Source organism: Styela clava, chromosome 11, assembly GCF_964204865.1.
Source record: "Styela clava chromosome 11, kaStyClav1.hap1.2, whole genome shotgun sequence".
Taxonomy (NCBI): domain Eukaryota; kingdom Metazoa; phylum Chordata; class Ascidiacea; order Stolidobranchia; family Styelidae; genus Styela; species Styela clava.
The window spans coordinates 10,309,210-10,324,061 of record NC_135260.1 but is presented as its reverse complement, the minus strand read 5'-3'; the positions used below and the strand labels follow the sequence as shown (position 1 = coordinate 10,324,061).

Below are 14,852 nucleotides of genomic sequence, written 5' to 3'. Positions count from 1 at the left end.
GCTGAACACTAAAAGGAAGAAGTTGATGAAATTTCTTCCGACGAATAATGAGGTGGTTGAAGTCACTAAAAAGCTGAACAGTAAAAGGAAGAAGTTGATGAAATTTCTTCCGGCGAATAATGAGGTGGTTGAAGTCACTAATAAGCTGAACACTAAAAGGAAGAAATGGATGAAATTTCTTCCGACGGATAATGAGGTGGCGGAGGTCACTGAAAAGCTGAACACTAACAGAAAGAAGTGGATGGAATTTCTTCCGACGGGTGGTGAGGTGGCTGAGGTCACTAAAAATCTAATCACTATAAGGAAGAAGTACGTTAGGGTTAGATGATATTTTGTCCTATCTATTTTGAGGTGGTTGAAGTCACTAAAATACCGAACATCATTGAGAGAGTTAAATAGCCAAAACATATCCCGACGGAAGTGAGATTGGATGAAGACCCTGAAAGCGGACTGATGAGTAGACATGCCCCTTTTAGATTTATGAATTGAATCGATTCAAATCGCAATTTTTTTCGAATCTGATTTACGCGATTCGAAAGAAAGAGAGCCGTTTAGCGAAGAAAAACAAACACTCCAAATAACACCAATTGCCAGACGGGAATGTAAATGAATTTTTCGTTATTTACTTTTATTGATCTGCCTTCATTCATTTTCATGTTCAGCGCAACACACCCTGATCATCACTCGAGATGCTGACGTGCTGTGTGGGTAATTAATTTCCTTCAATCTGTCAGTTGAGTGACTGACCTAAGTTTCTATCACACGCAAATTTAAATGGATCGTATACCCGAAAGTTCGTTGCAATTTAGTTAAAAATATGCAACAGCACACCTTCTCTGCGACTAAGTTATGGTACGCCTTGACATGATTTGATAAACGATCAGATACCGACTTCTAGAAAACATTTAATTTTGATTGAAATTTAATTTAAACTTCGTTGAAATTGAAATATTGGTACCACTGAAGTATGCGCACCAAGATGTCGCACAACCTGATCCCTAACCTCGTACACCAGTGATTTTCAACCTTTTTTGTATCGCGGAACACTTTTTTTATTCTAAAATTGTGACGGAACACCAAATGAGATTTTTGGAAATAAACTATATTATGCAATTAACTGACATCGATCATTTCGGAAAAAAATAAATTAACGAGATTTAATATTAGCTTGTCAACTTCAGCTGGAAAAGACGTTACACATATTCCGATTCAGAGCTACCGATGAGCTAGGAACAGAAATGGTATTTTAATGTAATATCTGGGCCTGTTTCGATGAGTTTCAATTTTTTATTCTGGCTGGAATTTAATTGAGAGAGACAAACACGCAGCTCTTTCTCGACGACTCTCAATTTTTCGTGTTTTTATACTCTTATGGCGGCCAAGAAAAGGGTGGGCAAAATCGAATATTTTTTTCGAATCAAATAATTCGAATATTCTTAACAAATACCGAATAGTCCAATACCGAATATTTTTTATACGCAGCAGGGTCCAGAACGTCGGAGGTAGATTTGGAAATTAGAAACATTGAAAATCGGCAACAAAGCGATTTTTACTGGTTAATTTCGTCATATGCGCTGATATTTTGTCCCCCTGAACGTTTTTAAATTCCCGCCATTTGTTCTTTTGCGCAACTATTAATTCCCGTGGGTCGGCGGAGATCGAAGTTTCATATTATTGATATAACTATGAGTTCACATCAGCGACAGATTTTAATGACATTAAGGAGTGATTTCAAAGCCAAATTAATTGTATTCTGATATTTATCTTTTGCGCCGACTCTGATCTAACTTATCGCCGTTTGCAAATTAAATGTCCCAGTTTTAAGCAAATAATATTATCATTATCGTCAACGGGATGCACACATTTATTATTAAGACGACAATTGACTTTCTTAGGCTCAGTGTTATTTTCGAAATAAATCAATTTGATACTGTGATTAGATAAATCTGTGAAGCTGTGATTGCGTGAATAAAGAATGTTGATTTAAAATCTGAAATAAAGGCATTTCTACGTTGTCGTTTGGCAGCACTCTTGAACGATATTTTACATACGCGACCTGATACCAAAAAAATTGTAAACAATTTTGTGCCCAAGTGCTTTTCGTACCTAGTAGAAGGGAAGACGCTAATTATAATTAATCACCTCAAGTCACCATTTATTTTACAACAAATCAATACCCCGACCAATATCATAGCTAATATCGTTACCGGGAAATTCATAATTTTATTTACGGAATTTGCAAATTCAACACTCCAAAAAAAACGTCTTTGTAACTCTTAATTTCCGAAAATGAGTTTTTATTCGGGTCATGCATGCGGAGGCTAATAACATCTTTAAAATCTGGTAACTTTATTTTAGATATCTTATTTGGGTTGACGTTTCTACATTTACGGACTAGTGTCGGCACGCTTTTTGCATAATAACAGTGGAAGCCGAGGGTGAATTCTCGCGTAATCCAAGCGATACTATTCACGTAACGTATTTCTTACGTTAAACCCACTTCGATCTTTCGTTTTTGTAATTGCCATTTTAAAACCCAACCTCACATGAAGATAACAATGGCATTGTACGTTTTCATGTCACCTTTCTGCGGACCGGTAGTGACCTTTCCGCAGACCGGCGATGGGCCGCGGCCCGGTGGTTGCCGACTACTGATCTATAGTATATGAAGGAATTTGCATACAATAAACAATGGAATAACTGTTATCTACAACATGACTATATTACCATGCATTTCATGTTTGCAGATTACTGCGATATATTTTTATATACCATGAGTTACGTTATCAGAATTAAATTAATACGGCAAGCATTTAAAATAGTGCTATCGGTCATAGATTTGAACATTTTGCGCAACACAAAATCATCCTAGTAAAAGTCCATACTTTTAAATACCAACCCTTATCCAAATTATTTGCCAAAAAGCGGGATAAAGTATAAATTATATTTCTGACTTGCGACAATTTTTTCGTGAGTACGTAAATACGAATGGATTTTTTTTATATTCGGGCACTTCAATGTCCGCATATATATCTTTTATTATTTTATAAATACGAAAATATGTATCAAGAATTAATTATAATCGGGCAGTTTACCACACATTTTAAGTCCATGGATCGCCGTTGTATTTTGTAAATACGAAAATAGGAATCAAAAATTAATAATAATTGCCGTGATAATTGCCGTGATTAATAATAGATTGCCGTGATATTGTGCCCGAATATAATTTATTTTTGATTCCGTATTTCATTCCTTGAACTTAATATCTGTTTTTATAAATTTTGCAAGCAGTTCACGCACGAAGACTTTGAATAATGATGTATTAGTCAAATCGAAGTCCTGTTAGACCACTGGTTCTCAACCAATGGGCCATGGGCCACTGGTAAGCCTCAGAGGCATTTTGAGGTGGGCCACAAACATATTATAAATTACAAGGTTTGTTGATCTAGAACAGCTAGATATGAAAATATATATATATTAATTTGTTTGCACATTACATCAAAATTAAAAAGAATATAACGAGAATGTCATGGCCTTCAATTCGCCAGGCTCGAACTGAGCATAACATATAAAAAATTAACAAAAAACGAATCCACGAGGACATTGTCTCATAAATACGAACAGAACAAACATTAAATTACCCAATTCCTAATATATTAAATTTTCAAGTATTCCTCACTATCCATCGGAAGAAATTTCATCCACTTCTTCCTTTTAGTGTTCATCTTTTTAGTGACTTCAACCACCTCATTATTCGCCGGAAGAAATTTCATTCACTTCTTCCTTTTACTGTTCATCTTTTTAGTGACTTCAACCACCTCATTATTCGTCGGAAGAAACTTTATTCACTTCTTCCTTTTAGTGTACAGTTTTTAGTGACTTCAACCACCTCATTATTCGTCGGAAATTTTTTTATCCACTTCTCCCTTTTAGTGTTCAGCTTTTTAGTGACTTCAACCACCTCATCAATCGTCGGAATAAATTTTATCCACTTCTTCTTTTTAGTGTTCAGCTTTTTAGTGACTTCGACCACCTCATTATTCGTCGAAAAAAATTTCATCCACTCCTTCCTTTTAGTGTTCAGCTTTTTAGTGACGTCAATCACCTTATTATTCGTCGGAAAAAATTTCATCCACTTCTTCCTTTTAGTGTTCAGCTTTATAGTGACTTCAACCACCTCATTATTCGTCGGAAGAAATTTCATCCACTTTTTCCTTTTAGTGTTCAGCTTTTTAGTGACTTCAACCACCTCATTATTCGTCGGAAAAAATTTCATTCACCTCTTCCTTTTAGTGTTCAGCTTTTTAATGACTTCAGCCACCTAACTACCCGTCGGAAGAAATTTCATCCACTTCTTCTTTTTAGTATTTTTAGTGACTTCAACCACCTCATTATTCGTCGGAAATTTTTTTATCCACTTCTCCCTTTTAGTGTTCAGCTTTCTAGTGACTTCAACCACCTCACCACCCGTCGGAAGAAATTACATCCACTTCTTCCTTTTAGTGTTCATTTTTTTTGTGACTTCATCCACCTCACCAGCCGTCGGAAGAAATTTCATCCACTTCTTCCTTTTAGTGTTCATCATTTCAGTGACTTCAACCACCTCAATATTCGTCGGAATAAATTTCCTCCACTTCTTCCTTTTAGTGTTCAACTTTTTAGTGACTTCAACCACCTCATTAATCGTCGGAAGAAATTTCATCCACTTCTTCCTTTTAGTGTTCAACTTTTTAGTGACTTCAACCACCTCATTATTCGTCGGAAGAAATTTCATCCACTTCTTCCTTTTAGTGTTCAGCTTTTTAGTGACTTCAACCACCTCATTATTCGTCGGAAAAAATTTCATTCACCTATTCTTTTTAGTGTTCAGCTTTTTAGTGACTTCAACCACCTCATTATTCGTCGGAAGAAATAACATCCACTTCTTCCTTTTAGTGTTCAGCTTTTTAGTGACTTCAACCACATCATTATTCGTCGGAAGAAATTTCATCCACTTCTTCCTTTTAGTGTTCAGCTTTTTAGTGACTTCAACCACCTCATTATTCGTCGGAAGAAATTTCATCCACTTCTTCCTTTTAGTGTTCAGCTTTTTAGTGACTCCAACCACCTCATTATTCGTCGGAAGGTAATTTCATCCACTTCTTCTTTTTAGTGTTCAGCTTTTTAGTGACTTCAACCACCTCATTATTCGTCGGAAGAAATTTCATCCACTTCTTCCTTTTAGTGTTCAGCTTTTTAGTGACTTCAACCACCTCATTATTCGTCGGAAGAAATTTCATCCACTTCTTCCTTTTAGTGTTCAGCTTTTTAGTGACTTCAACCACCTCATTATTCGTCGGAAAAAATTTCATTCACCTATTCTTTTTAGTGTTCAGCTTTTTAGTGACTTCAACCACCTCATTATTCGTCGGAAGAAATTTCATCCACTTCTTCCTTTTAGTGTTCAGCTTTTTAGTGACTTCAACCACCTCATTATTCGTCGGAAGAAATTTCATCCACTTCTTCCTTTTAGTGTTCAGCTTTTTAGTGACTTTAACCACCTCATTATTCGTCGGAAGAAATTTCATCCACTTCTTCCTTTTAGTGTTCAGCTTTTTAGTGACTTCAACCACCTCATTATTCGTCGGAAGAAATTTCATCCACTTCTTCCTTTTAGTGTTCAGCTTTTTAGTGACTTCAACCACATCATTATTCGTCGGAAGAAATTTCATCCACTTCTTCCTTTTAGTGTTCAGCTTTTTAGTGACTTCAACCACCTCATTATTCGTCGGAAAAAATTTCATCCACTTCTTCCTTTTAGTGTTCAGCTTTTTAGTGACTTCAACCACCTCATTATTCGTCGGAAGAAATTTCATCCACTTCTTCCTTTTAGTGTTCAGCTTTTTAGTGACTTCAACCACCTCATTATTCGTCGGAAGAAATTTCATCCACTTCTTCCTTTTAGTGTTCAGCTTTTTAGTGACTTCAACCACCTCATTATTTATTCGTCGGAAGAAATTTCATCCACTTCTTCCTTTTAGTGTTCAGCTTTTTAGTGACTTCAACCACCTCATTATTCGTCGGAAGAAATTTCATCCACTTCTTCTTTTTAGAGTTCAGCTTTTTAGTGACTTCAACCACCTCATTATTCGTCGGAAGAAATTTCATCCACTTCTTCCTTTTAGTGTTCAGCTTTTTAGTGACTTCAACCACCTCATTATTCGTCGGAAGAAATTTCATCCACTTCTTCCTTTTAGTGTTCAGCTTTTTAGTGACTTCAGCCACCTAACTACCCGTCGGAAGAAATTTCATCCACTTCTTCCTTTTAGTGTTCAGCCTTTTAGTGTTTTTTAATTTTTCACCTTTGGGAACACTTCAACTTCCGTTTTCCCTCCACTTCATCCGTTTCTTCCTTCAGCCTTTTAGTGTTGTCCGTTTTGTACTCCCGTGATTCGGATGTTACCGTACTGTATTGTGGAAAGAAACAGACGATTACCGACTCAAAATGGTACTTCTTGAAATTAGGATCTTTAATGATTGGAAGACACGGAAACCATTAGTTCTGTAGTCTCGAATCTATTGTGACATTTCTCCTTTCTGATTAACTTTGTTCTAAAACAATACGGTACGGTAATAGAATGAGTTTAACAGTACAGCAGAATCGATATGTATGGTACCGGTATTCAGAATTATAAAATCCTCCGTGGTCGCCTGGTACTGGTACCGGTACTCAAAAGATCATAATCCTTTGTCAGTATGTTAAAAAAGTATTTTCACAGTTCTGCAGTTACCGGTATCAATCAATCATTTATTTCGGTACTCTGACACAAAAACTGGACAAACAAACAAAATGCAGAGATACCGGTAGATTACCTGGAAGGCGAGCATAACTTAAAATAAAGTTAAAAAACGTAAAAGTACGCGCCCGCCCACCAAAAAAATAATAATCAGTTCAGCAGTTAGTCAAAAAAAAACTGAAAAAGGTATTTTATTGCATTATTGTAATAATATTGATTCCATTGTAATTGATTATATTTTGAAAACGGCTGTCTACATGCTGACATGGCAGCCCAATAGCTGCTTATAGGAACAAACTCCTAGCTGAACACTCTAATCTGCTAATTAGTGCAGTAGTGTGATACTTCTGTACTTGTCAGCTTGAAGCCTTTTTTTTTTTAATTTTGGTGGTCAACCGGGTCAGATGATGCATAGTCCAGTAGTCCATACACAATTTTACACATGCTGACATGTGAATCCTAAACCCTACTTAGGATAGGATAGGATAGGATTTACATATTTAACCCGGGGGAGAGGAAAGCCGATAAGACGGCTTATCCATATGGCGAACCACGGCCTCTCGTCCGGTTACCATTCCAAGTCGGGTATGGTATTACTTTTACTGTATTGTTTGTTTTCTGAAGCATGGACTTGGTGGTGGAGGAAGCCGTAACCGACCAGCGGTTACGTGAACCACCCAACGACGGCGAGGAGTCCAGCAATCCTCTCGCACATAACCATCCCTGCATGGGATTCGAACCTGCGAACCCACGCAGAGTAATTAGAGGTGCGGTGGCGAGCGTATTCCTAACGCTTAGCCCGTTGAGCCACACCGCCAGCCCGTTGAGCCACACCGCCGCGCCCACTTGACTTGACTATGTCATTCAAAAACTACGTCACAAACATGTCATAGAGCTTGCCAAGGTATACCTACTGACCTACGATCAGCCAAAATGGCATCTGCGCCGACGATAAAGAACCCTAGTTAAGCCAGTGATGTCTTTCATATCGAGATCGTTGTGACCAGAAAATGAGAGTGAGAGAAATAGCTTGCTCGGGTGATCGTCTGCGCGTCTTGGATGACAGTTTGTATAGTTTGAGGGCCTTATTACATCACTCTGACGTAGTGCTGTCATGGATGGCACAGTCAGGTGGGGGTAAAGATTATCGTGTGTAAAAATTGGTATGCTACGCCCACTAGAAGTTCTTGAGGTATGAAACTACACTAGACCCATATTTTCATTATATAAGCTTTTCAATAAAATCACGATACTAACAAATTTTTATCTTTTCTTTAATCAATACAATCATTGAATATACAAGTGTTGTTACGATTCTAAATTGGAAGTTTTCAAAGCATATTCATCCTGATAGTAAGAATACTGACATTGTGAAAGATACAAAATGCCGATATTTTATAGCAGTTTGTCACGAGGACCTGTCATCCTCGTGGATAAGAAATTGGGTCCAGAAGATTATCAATCCGCTGCGAGAGATATATTGAATAATTTGTCAACAGATATGAATAAGAAAACATCATTTCCACAAGATGAGTAAGTTGATTTATGTTGTTTTCCAATGAAAAGTTTGTTGACTAATCTTACTTTGTTAGGCGTATTATTATTTTAATTTTTTCTTCTATAGCCAAGATGAGATTACTTTCCAGTTGATCGTGCCATTCTAATTTGAAGAGTGTTTGTTTCAGAGTCATGTGTCACATTTGTCTAATTCAATATATCATATTTTACTGGCCATAAGGCGCACTGTCAATAAATTCCTTAGATTGGGTTTTTATTCATACATAAGACGCAACGGGTATTAGTACTGCTGTCCTGGTTTTGAGTCTAAGCAATAAAGTATAAAGCACTACCTGATCCATACATTATGCACAATGGCTTAAGGCGCATGATCGATTTTTTTTAAAAAAGTGCGCTTTATGGTTTGTAAAATTCGGTCTATATATGTGTATGCAGTATTTGAAGTTGCATAAAGTAAGGTTACATACACCCTTTCAGAAGTAACAGAGACTCATTTCTGGGCAAAGTTATGGGTTTTATGTCTTCCGGCTTTTCTTTCTCTTGGCGTGAATTTACTTGATATACTACATAAAATATTTGAAAGTCAAACTTCTCAAAAAGCGATTTTTAAAAAATGGCCTAATATCTCTGGAGTCAATATGACAATCTCAGAGTGCAGGTTTATTGTTTATTACTGAATTTAAATTTCTGTAAGTAATTCTGTGTCTATCATTTTCAAGTATTCTTTATCATACAATGACGGACAATGGATTGGTCTATCTTTGTTGCGCAGACAAGGAAATGGGTCGCCGCATTCCCTATCTCTGTTTGGATGAGGTAAAAATTTTTTTCTCTTTTGTGATGTTCTAAATAAAAATATATTAAAATGAGATAACTTCAGAATGTTCTGATAGTTATTTGTGATTCGCAAATAAAATGTAGTCAACTGAACTGAAGTCATTACTGTTTCAGTTATATCTGAATTTGCATGCGTCTCGTTAGTTTAAAATTAAGATATCAAAATCTGGCTTGTAAATCCCTTTTACTGGTAATCATATTTGTGTCGCTTCAATCCCTCGGAAATGGTTCGTTATTAATAATTCAAATTTGATGATTAGCTGTAGGAGTATTGAAGCAGTAATCTTCTGTATTGTATTCATTCCTTCAACATGAATTCACATTGTTCTTTTCGTGTACTTTTTATAACTGTACCCTTCACTCAGATGTTTTCCTAATTTTATTTAAGGTAAAGCAGCAATTTCTCAGTTCTGCCTCACTTGTACAACGATCATCAAATGCTGGACAGTTTGAATTCAACAGAGAATTCAGACAAGTGTTGGCAGATATATTGGTGAGTAGGTTTTAAATGTCGACACTCTCGTCTCATTCCGGTAATACTCCAACACGCTGTTATAGATTATTTTCAAATTATTTATAATATCTCTGAATAATTTATAGCCTAGGCCATGGCATTAGTTCTCTAACTTTGAAAGCACCATTCCAAAGATTCATAATGCCCCTTCGAAAGGTTCTTATTATTAACACTTGTGACTAGGGCCCGACCGATATATCGGCCATTTTTTTCACAAATTTCGAACTATCGGTTTCGGCTAATTTTACCAATAGTTATCGGCCAATCATGTGACTGCCAAAGTGTCAAAATTACGCCGGGAAAGCAGTTTTATCGCTTGTTTAATTGAGAACGGTTCTGCCTAATACTCTCTTTCTTCGCTATTTCCATTTATCTCTTATCAAAAAGCGCGTGGGACACGGGATTTCACACTGTGTAAGCGAGAGAAACACATGAACGACTTATTATAATATACGTTAGATTAATAAAGAATTCTTGATGTTTCCACTTCCCACGGTGCTTGGATTTCCCTTTCGTTTTAGTCGTTCAAGGCGCTATTTATCTTCTTGTATTGATGATATAGATGGCTGGTTCTAGCGGTAAGAGCAAAGTATGGGAATACTTTGTGTGCCATAATGATGACGTAATTTGTAAAATATGCCCATCATTATTAAGTAAAAGTTCCACCGATTTAAAAAAAAACACCAGTAATTAGCAAAACTTGGAGCCGATGCAGAAAAGCATTTGAGCCAATGCAGAAAAACTCTGCTTTCTCAACTATAACTTGAGACTGTTGAACTGGAGCTATTGAGATTCATAACCTTCCTTCCCTTACAATAAGTGTTCTTTCTCGCCATGCACACAACTTTCTTCGACACTGTGGCTTTACAGTGATAATTTCTAACGTAAGGCGTTGAAAATCGCTAAACTCAGTGATGCACAAAGAAAGGTGTAATTGTTCTTTTTATGCAATTTTTTGTCATCATTGCATGAGTTTAACATTTTGTTATAGATTTCATTTCTTTTGCAAGAAAAACAAAAGATGGCTTGTAGCCATCTTTTTAGGTGAGGAAACATCGGTATCGGCTTGAAAAGGCAGTATCAGTCGGGCCCTACTTGTTCTTCAATAAAAAAATAGTTTTGCCTCAATAGGTTTCTGTCATTCATTTTATTCGCCACATGCTGTAGTCATCACAAAAAGTACCTGTTGACCTTCGCTTGTGGTCGTGACCCCCAGAGAACTGCTCTGTGCCCCCTAGAGAAGCCGAGTTTGAAAAACCTGTGGTTGAATCATTTGACTCTCTGCTTTAGGATTCATGCACACCACCTGAGCCCAATGTGTAATAAATTAGGTAGGCAATGCAAAACAAAAAAGATTTCAGTCTTTCAACCTTTCTCTTCAATAAAGAAGCAGTGGCTGATGTTACAGCAGAGCAATGTTCAGTGTAAATAGTATTTGAAAACTTGATACTCCCGTAGTGTGTGTACCAGGTTAGGTTAGGCCATCATTTTATTCAGACTTTCCTTATTTTAGTTCTATTTCAAGTTCAGGGACTGTCTGTGTTAGCCAAGTGAATATACCCCCTGCCCATAGGCTTCCGTCCCTTTACACAACTTGATGTAAAGTAGGCGAACAAAATTAGTTACCTCCATATTGGTACACATACTTCTTGAACGCCAAAAACTTTGTATAAAATAATACTGTTCTTCAAATGCACGGTGTTTAAATATTCTCAGGACAAATACAATTCTGGAAAAGGAGATCAATTGTCTGCTCTTCAAAATCAGGTTGGAGAAGTAACTGGAATAATGAGACAGAACGTTGAGACTGTTTTGGAACGTGGTGAAAAACTTGATGACCTTGTCGACAAAACTGAAGATCTTCAGAACAGCGTAAGTCTCTTAAACTTTCATGTGTTTTCTCAATAGACAGTAGTTCAGACTTCAGCGATGCTTCAATATTGTGTAATATTTAATTTCATTGCCCTTGTTCTTAGACATTGTAAGTGTTATTACTTGTGAATTCTTTTTGATTTTCAAACTGATTGTTTAGTTGGGTGTACAAGCTGTGGCCCGAATGCGGCCAACAATGAAAACTTGTTCGAGCCTTGGAGAACTTCCAATTTCAAATTAATTCCAATTCATTTGTATTGCAACTTGCAACACTTATATCTAAGCTTGTGCGAAGCGAACAACGCATGTCACATTTTGTCTGCAACTACTGCCTATGTTAGGTGAAGGTGCGGCCCATAGTTTCACCCATTTTTGGTATTTGACCTTCCTGCTTTAAAGGTTGCACACCCCTGGTTTAGTTATTAAACAGTGTTGTTTTGAAATATTGTGCTAAAGTGCCTGTCCTTCAATCTTAAAATGTTCTAAAATTACACAGGCGACAACCTTCAAAGTTACCTCAACTAAAATATCTCGAAAAATGATGTGGAAAAACAGAAAGATGATGATCATTGCTGTTGTTGTTACCTTGGTTGTAATACTTATTATTGTTCTAGTTATACTTTCTGCTACTGGAGTAATATAGCCTATTATGTGATATTCTTCATTTTTTCAATCAAATTTGAAAAACAAATTTTATTTTTATGGTATTTGATTGACTGCATATGTTTGTGAATTATTCAACTTTATATTAATTACCACAAAAATCAGAAGTTACAATTTTATATTTACCGTATATATATATTGTCTAATTCAGGATTCCTTTTTCTAGCTTCTGAGATATCAGTCGCAATACTCTTTTTTTTTTTTTTTAATTTTGTCACTTCATTTTGCAGTAATTTATGATCAGATCATCTTTATTTTTCAACGGATTTATATAAAACTAGTTAGGGGCGCCTAAGAATAAACTGGGAAGAAATTAAACTTAGCTACATACAGTGATGTAGTTAGTGGTCTTACTCTGCCAAAAAAGTTTTACGAATCAACATTTATCATTCACTAAAATTTTTCCTTGATTGTCATGAACCATATGCATACAAATTTTCTTCTCTTTATGGAGCAATGAATTTCATTTAAAGTGCTATACACTAACTTGTCACTCGCTTCTAAAACAGAACAGAATTCTATATTGGCATACTTTTGAAAATAATAACTGGATAACTAATCCCATACCTGACATGAACTGGTAACAGCACGAGAGATTTAGCCATAAGATTAAGCTGCCTTTCCTCTCCCCCAGGATAAATATGTAAATCCTATATATTGTTGCCTAATTTTCTACAACAAAACACTGACTGCCACAGTACAACACTGGTTTCAATTTCAACTAATTTAATTAGAAGTCTGGTTGGATTGATTACGGACCATACATAATAATCATTGTCCAATTTTAAGAGTATTGTTGGCAAAGTTGAATGTTTAAGTAGTTCCAATTTGCTCAAGTTACAGAATTTGTTTATAGAATGCAGGTTGTAGTATACAATGCTGTAAATTCTGCCGGCAAAATGTGTGAATCAAATTTGCTGTCATATAAAATAACAAAGTACATTGGGCGCTCCGAAGGTATTCGTACCAAGTTGGCGCACAACCTTATTCTGGTACACATACTATGCTCAGGTTGTGCGCCATCTTGGTACGAATTGTACTTGAATGAGTGACACTGTGCTCACCTGATAACGTCTGTAATTTTTTTTCTGTATACTCGGTGCTTTTATTTCTGAATTCATCCAGCATTTTTTTTCAAGATGTTTTATAGCCCCATTCGAAACAAAGTTTGAGACCGACATCCATCATTTCTTGCTGTTTTAATTTATATTTCCTCCAATATCATGCTTGCCTCAATTTTTGCCCAAATTTGGTTCAACATTATCATTGTTATCCTGATATAATATCTTGACTGTGAGGTTGACTCTCAAAATTCCTGGGATTCGAGATGGTACCTTGATATATTACTATTTATCTTGATTAAAAATGCCTGATATTTTTATAATTATATCTGTACTCTTGTGGAGTTTTGAATTGTTACCATTTCCACTTTTTAGAATAATCCTTTCTGCGAATTGTTTGTTTTTAATTTATGCACACAGTTGTGATTATAATTCGATCATCTTTGAATGTCAGAAATTTTCATTTCTTCATCCATGTTTGAAGATATTCTGATTCTGTTGGGTTTATCCCATACACTACACTTACCGGTAAATACTTCATAAATTGGTCACGAATTGATGTAATTCTAACTGGCAACTGAGCAGTTGGTTTATGATAACACAGATGGATATGTTATTCCAATGTTAAAAAAGCGAAGTTTCAATACAATTACTTCTAATATAACCAGTAGTAGCTGATATCATTATTTTCATTTTCCTGAAAAGACGGAGTGACAAAAGGCACTATGAAGTCAATTTCCAGATTGAGTCTTTCTTGATATTGTACTATTTTCTTTCAAATCAGTTGTCCAGTGATATGTGCAATAATTGTTTGTGCTTATTTACAATATACAGTATATCATGTATGCAATATTAATGTTGACTTTATTGCAAGGGTAGCCTACACATTGTACAGTATCTGGAATTTTCATCCTTAGTAATTTTTAGACTTAAACTTGAACACTATGCTTGATTTTCGATAGGGTTTTGCGGCCAGTAGTTTTCAATATGAACTTGTGTTCATAGTCCGACACATAGAAGATCTGGCACTGATCCACGTTTTTTTACACCTACTTTTACAATCAAAATCACAGCTGGTCAAACTTTGTTAAAGTCTAAGCCTAACTAACACCTGAGAATAGTTCTCTTTTCGTGAATGTAAATGAAAACTCTTCACTATAGATAAGTCTTCAGAGATGCAAATTATTCTTTCAATCACATTTTATAATGTTCTTTTTGACAAGCAATTGCTGTTATGGTGGTTACGTAGGTCTATACTGAATCAAGAAGCAACGGAGGCTGAAGAATCAAAGCCATATGGCTTTCCACATGTCGCGAATACAATCTACGACTTGGACTGGTAATTGGTCCTCTATCACCCAAGTTCATTCATCTAACATACCTAATTGGTAAGATCAGTGGTTCTAAAACTTTTGCGATACATTCCTGCCTTGAGAACTTCAATTAGATCCAGAGATATTTTGTTACGCCACAACGCACAAAAACTGTGTATATAAATATGCATTGCCATAATATTAAATAGATAAAGAGTATTAGTAATAGCTTTGTTGGGAAATTTTGGGTTAAATATTCATGTGTATCGTACGCCAGGACTGGAAGCAAACGTGGTGG

General features: G+C 36.0%; 2 protein-coding genes across 2 annotated transcripts in view; one reads left to right on the top strand and one right to left on the bottom strand.

Annotated features, from left to right (window-relative positions):
- LOC120347944 (mediator of RNA polymerase II transcription subunit 27-like) overlaps window positions 1–14,852 on the bottom strand; it is a 92,167-nt gene that overhangs the window by 17,250 nt on the left and 60,065 nt on the right. The gene's annotated exons all lie outside the window — the stretch shown is intronic.
- LOC120347238 (uncharacterized) lies at window positions 8,049–14,091 on the top strand. Its single transcript, XM_039417146.2, has 5 exons — window positions 8,049–8,309; window positions 9,014–9,110; window positions 9,520–9,624; window positions 11,362–11,517; window positions 12,014–14,091. The coding sequence occupies exons 1-5, from the start codon at window positions 8,161–8,163 to the stop codon at window positions 12,158–12,160; spliced, it is 654 nt and encodes a 217-aa protein (XP_039273080.2). The 5' UTR covers window positions 8,049–8,160; the 3' UTR covers window positions 12,161–14,091.

Bases quoted from the DNA above. Each gene is read 5' to 3' on its own strand.
- LOC120347238 (XM_039417146.2), top strand. From the start codon at position 8,161: ATGCCGATATTTTATAGCAGTTTGTCACGAGGACCTGTCATCCTCGTG. The intron at 9,111-9,519 runs GTAAAAATTTTT...ATTTTATTTAAG, and splicing joins CCTATCTCTGTTTGGATGAG to GTAAAGCAGCAATTTCTCAG. The intron at 11,518-12,013 runs GTAAGTCTCTTA...AAAATTACACAG, and splicing joins CTGAAGATCTTCAGAACAGC to GCGACAACCTTCAAAGTTAC.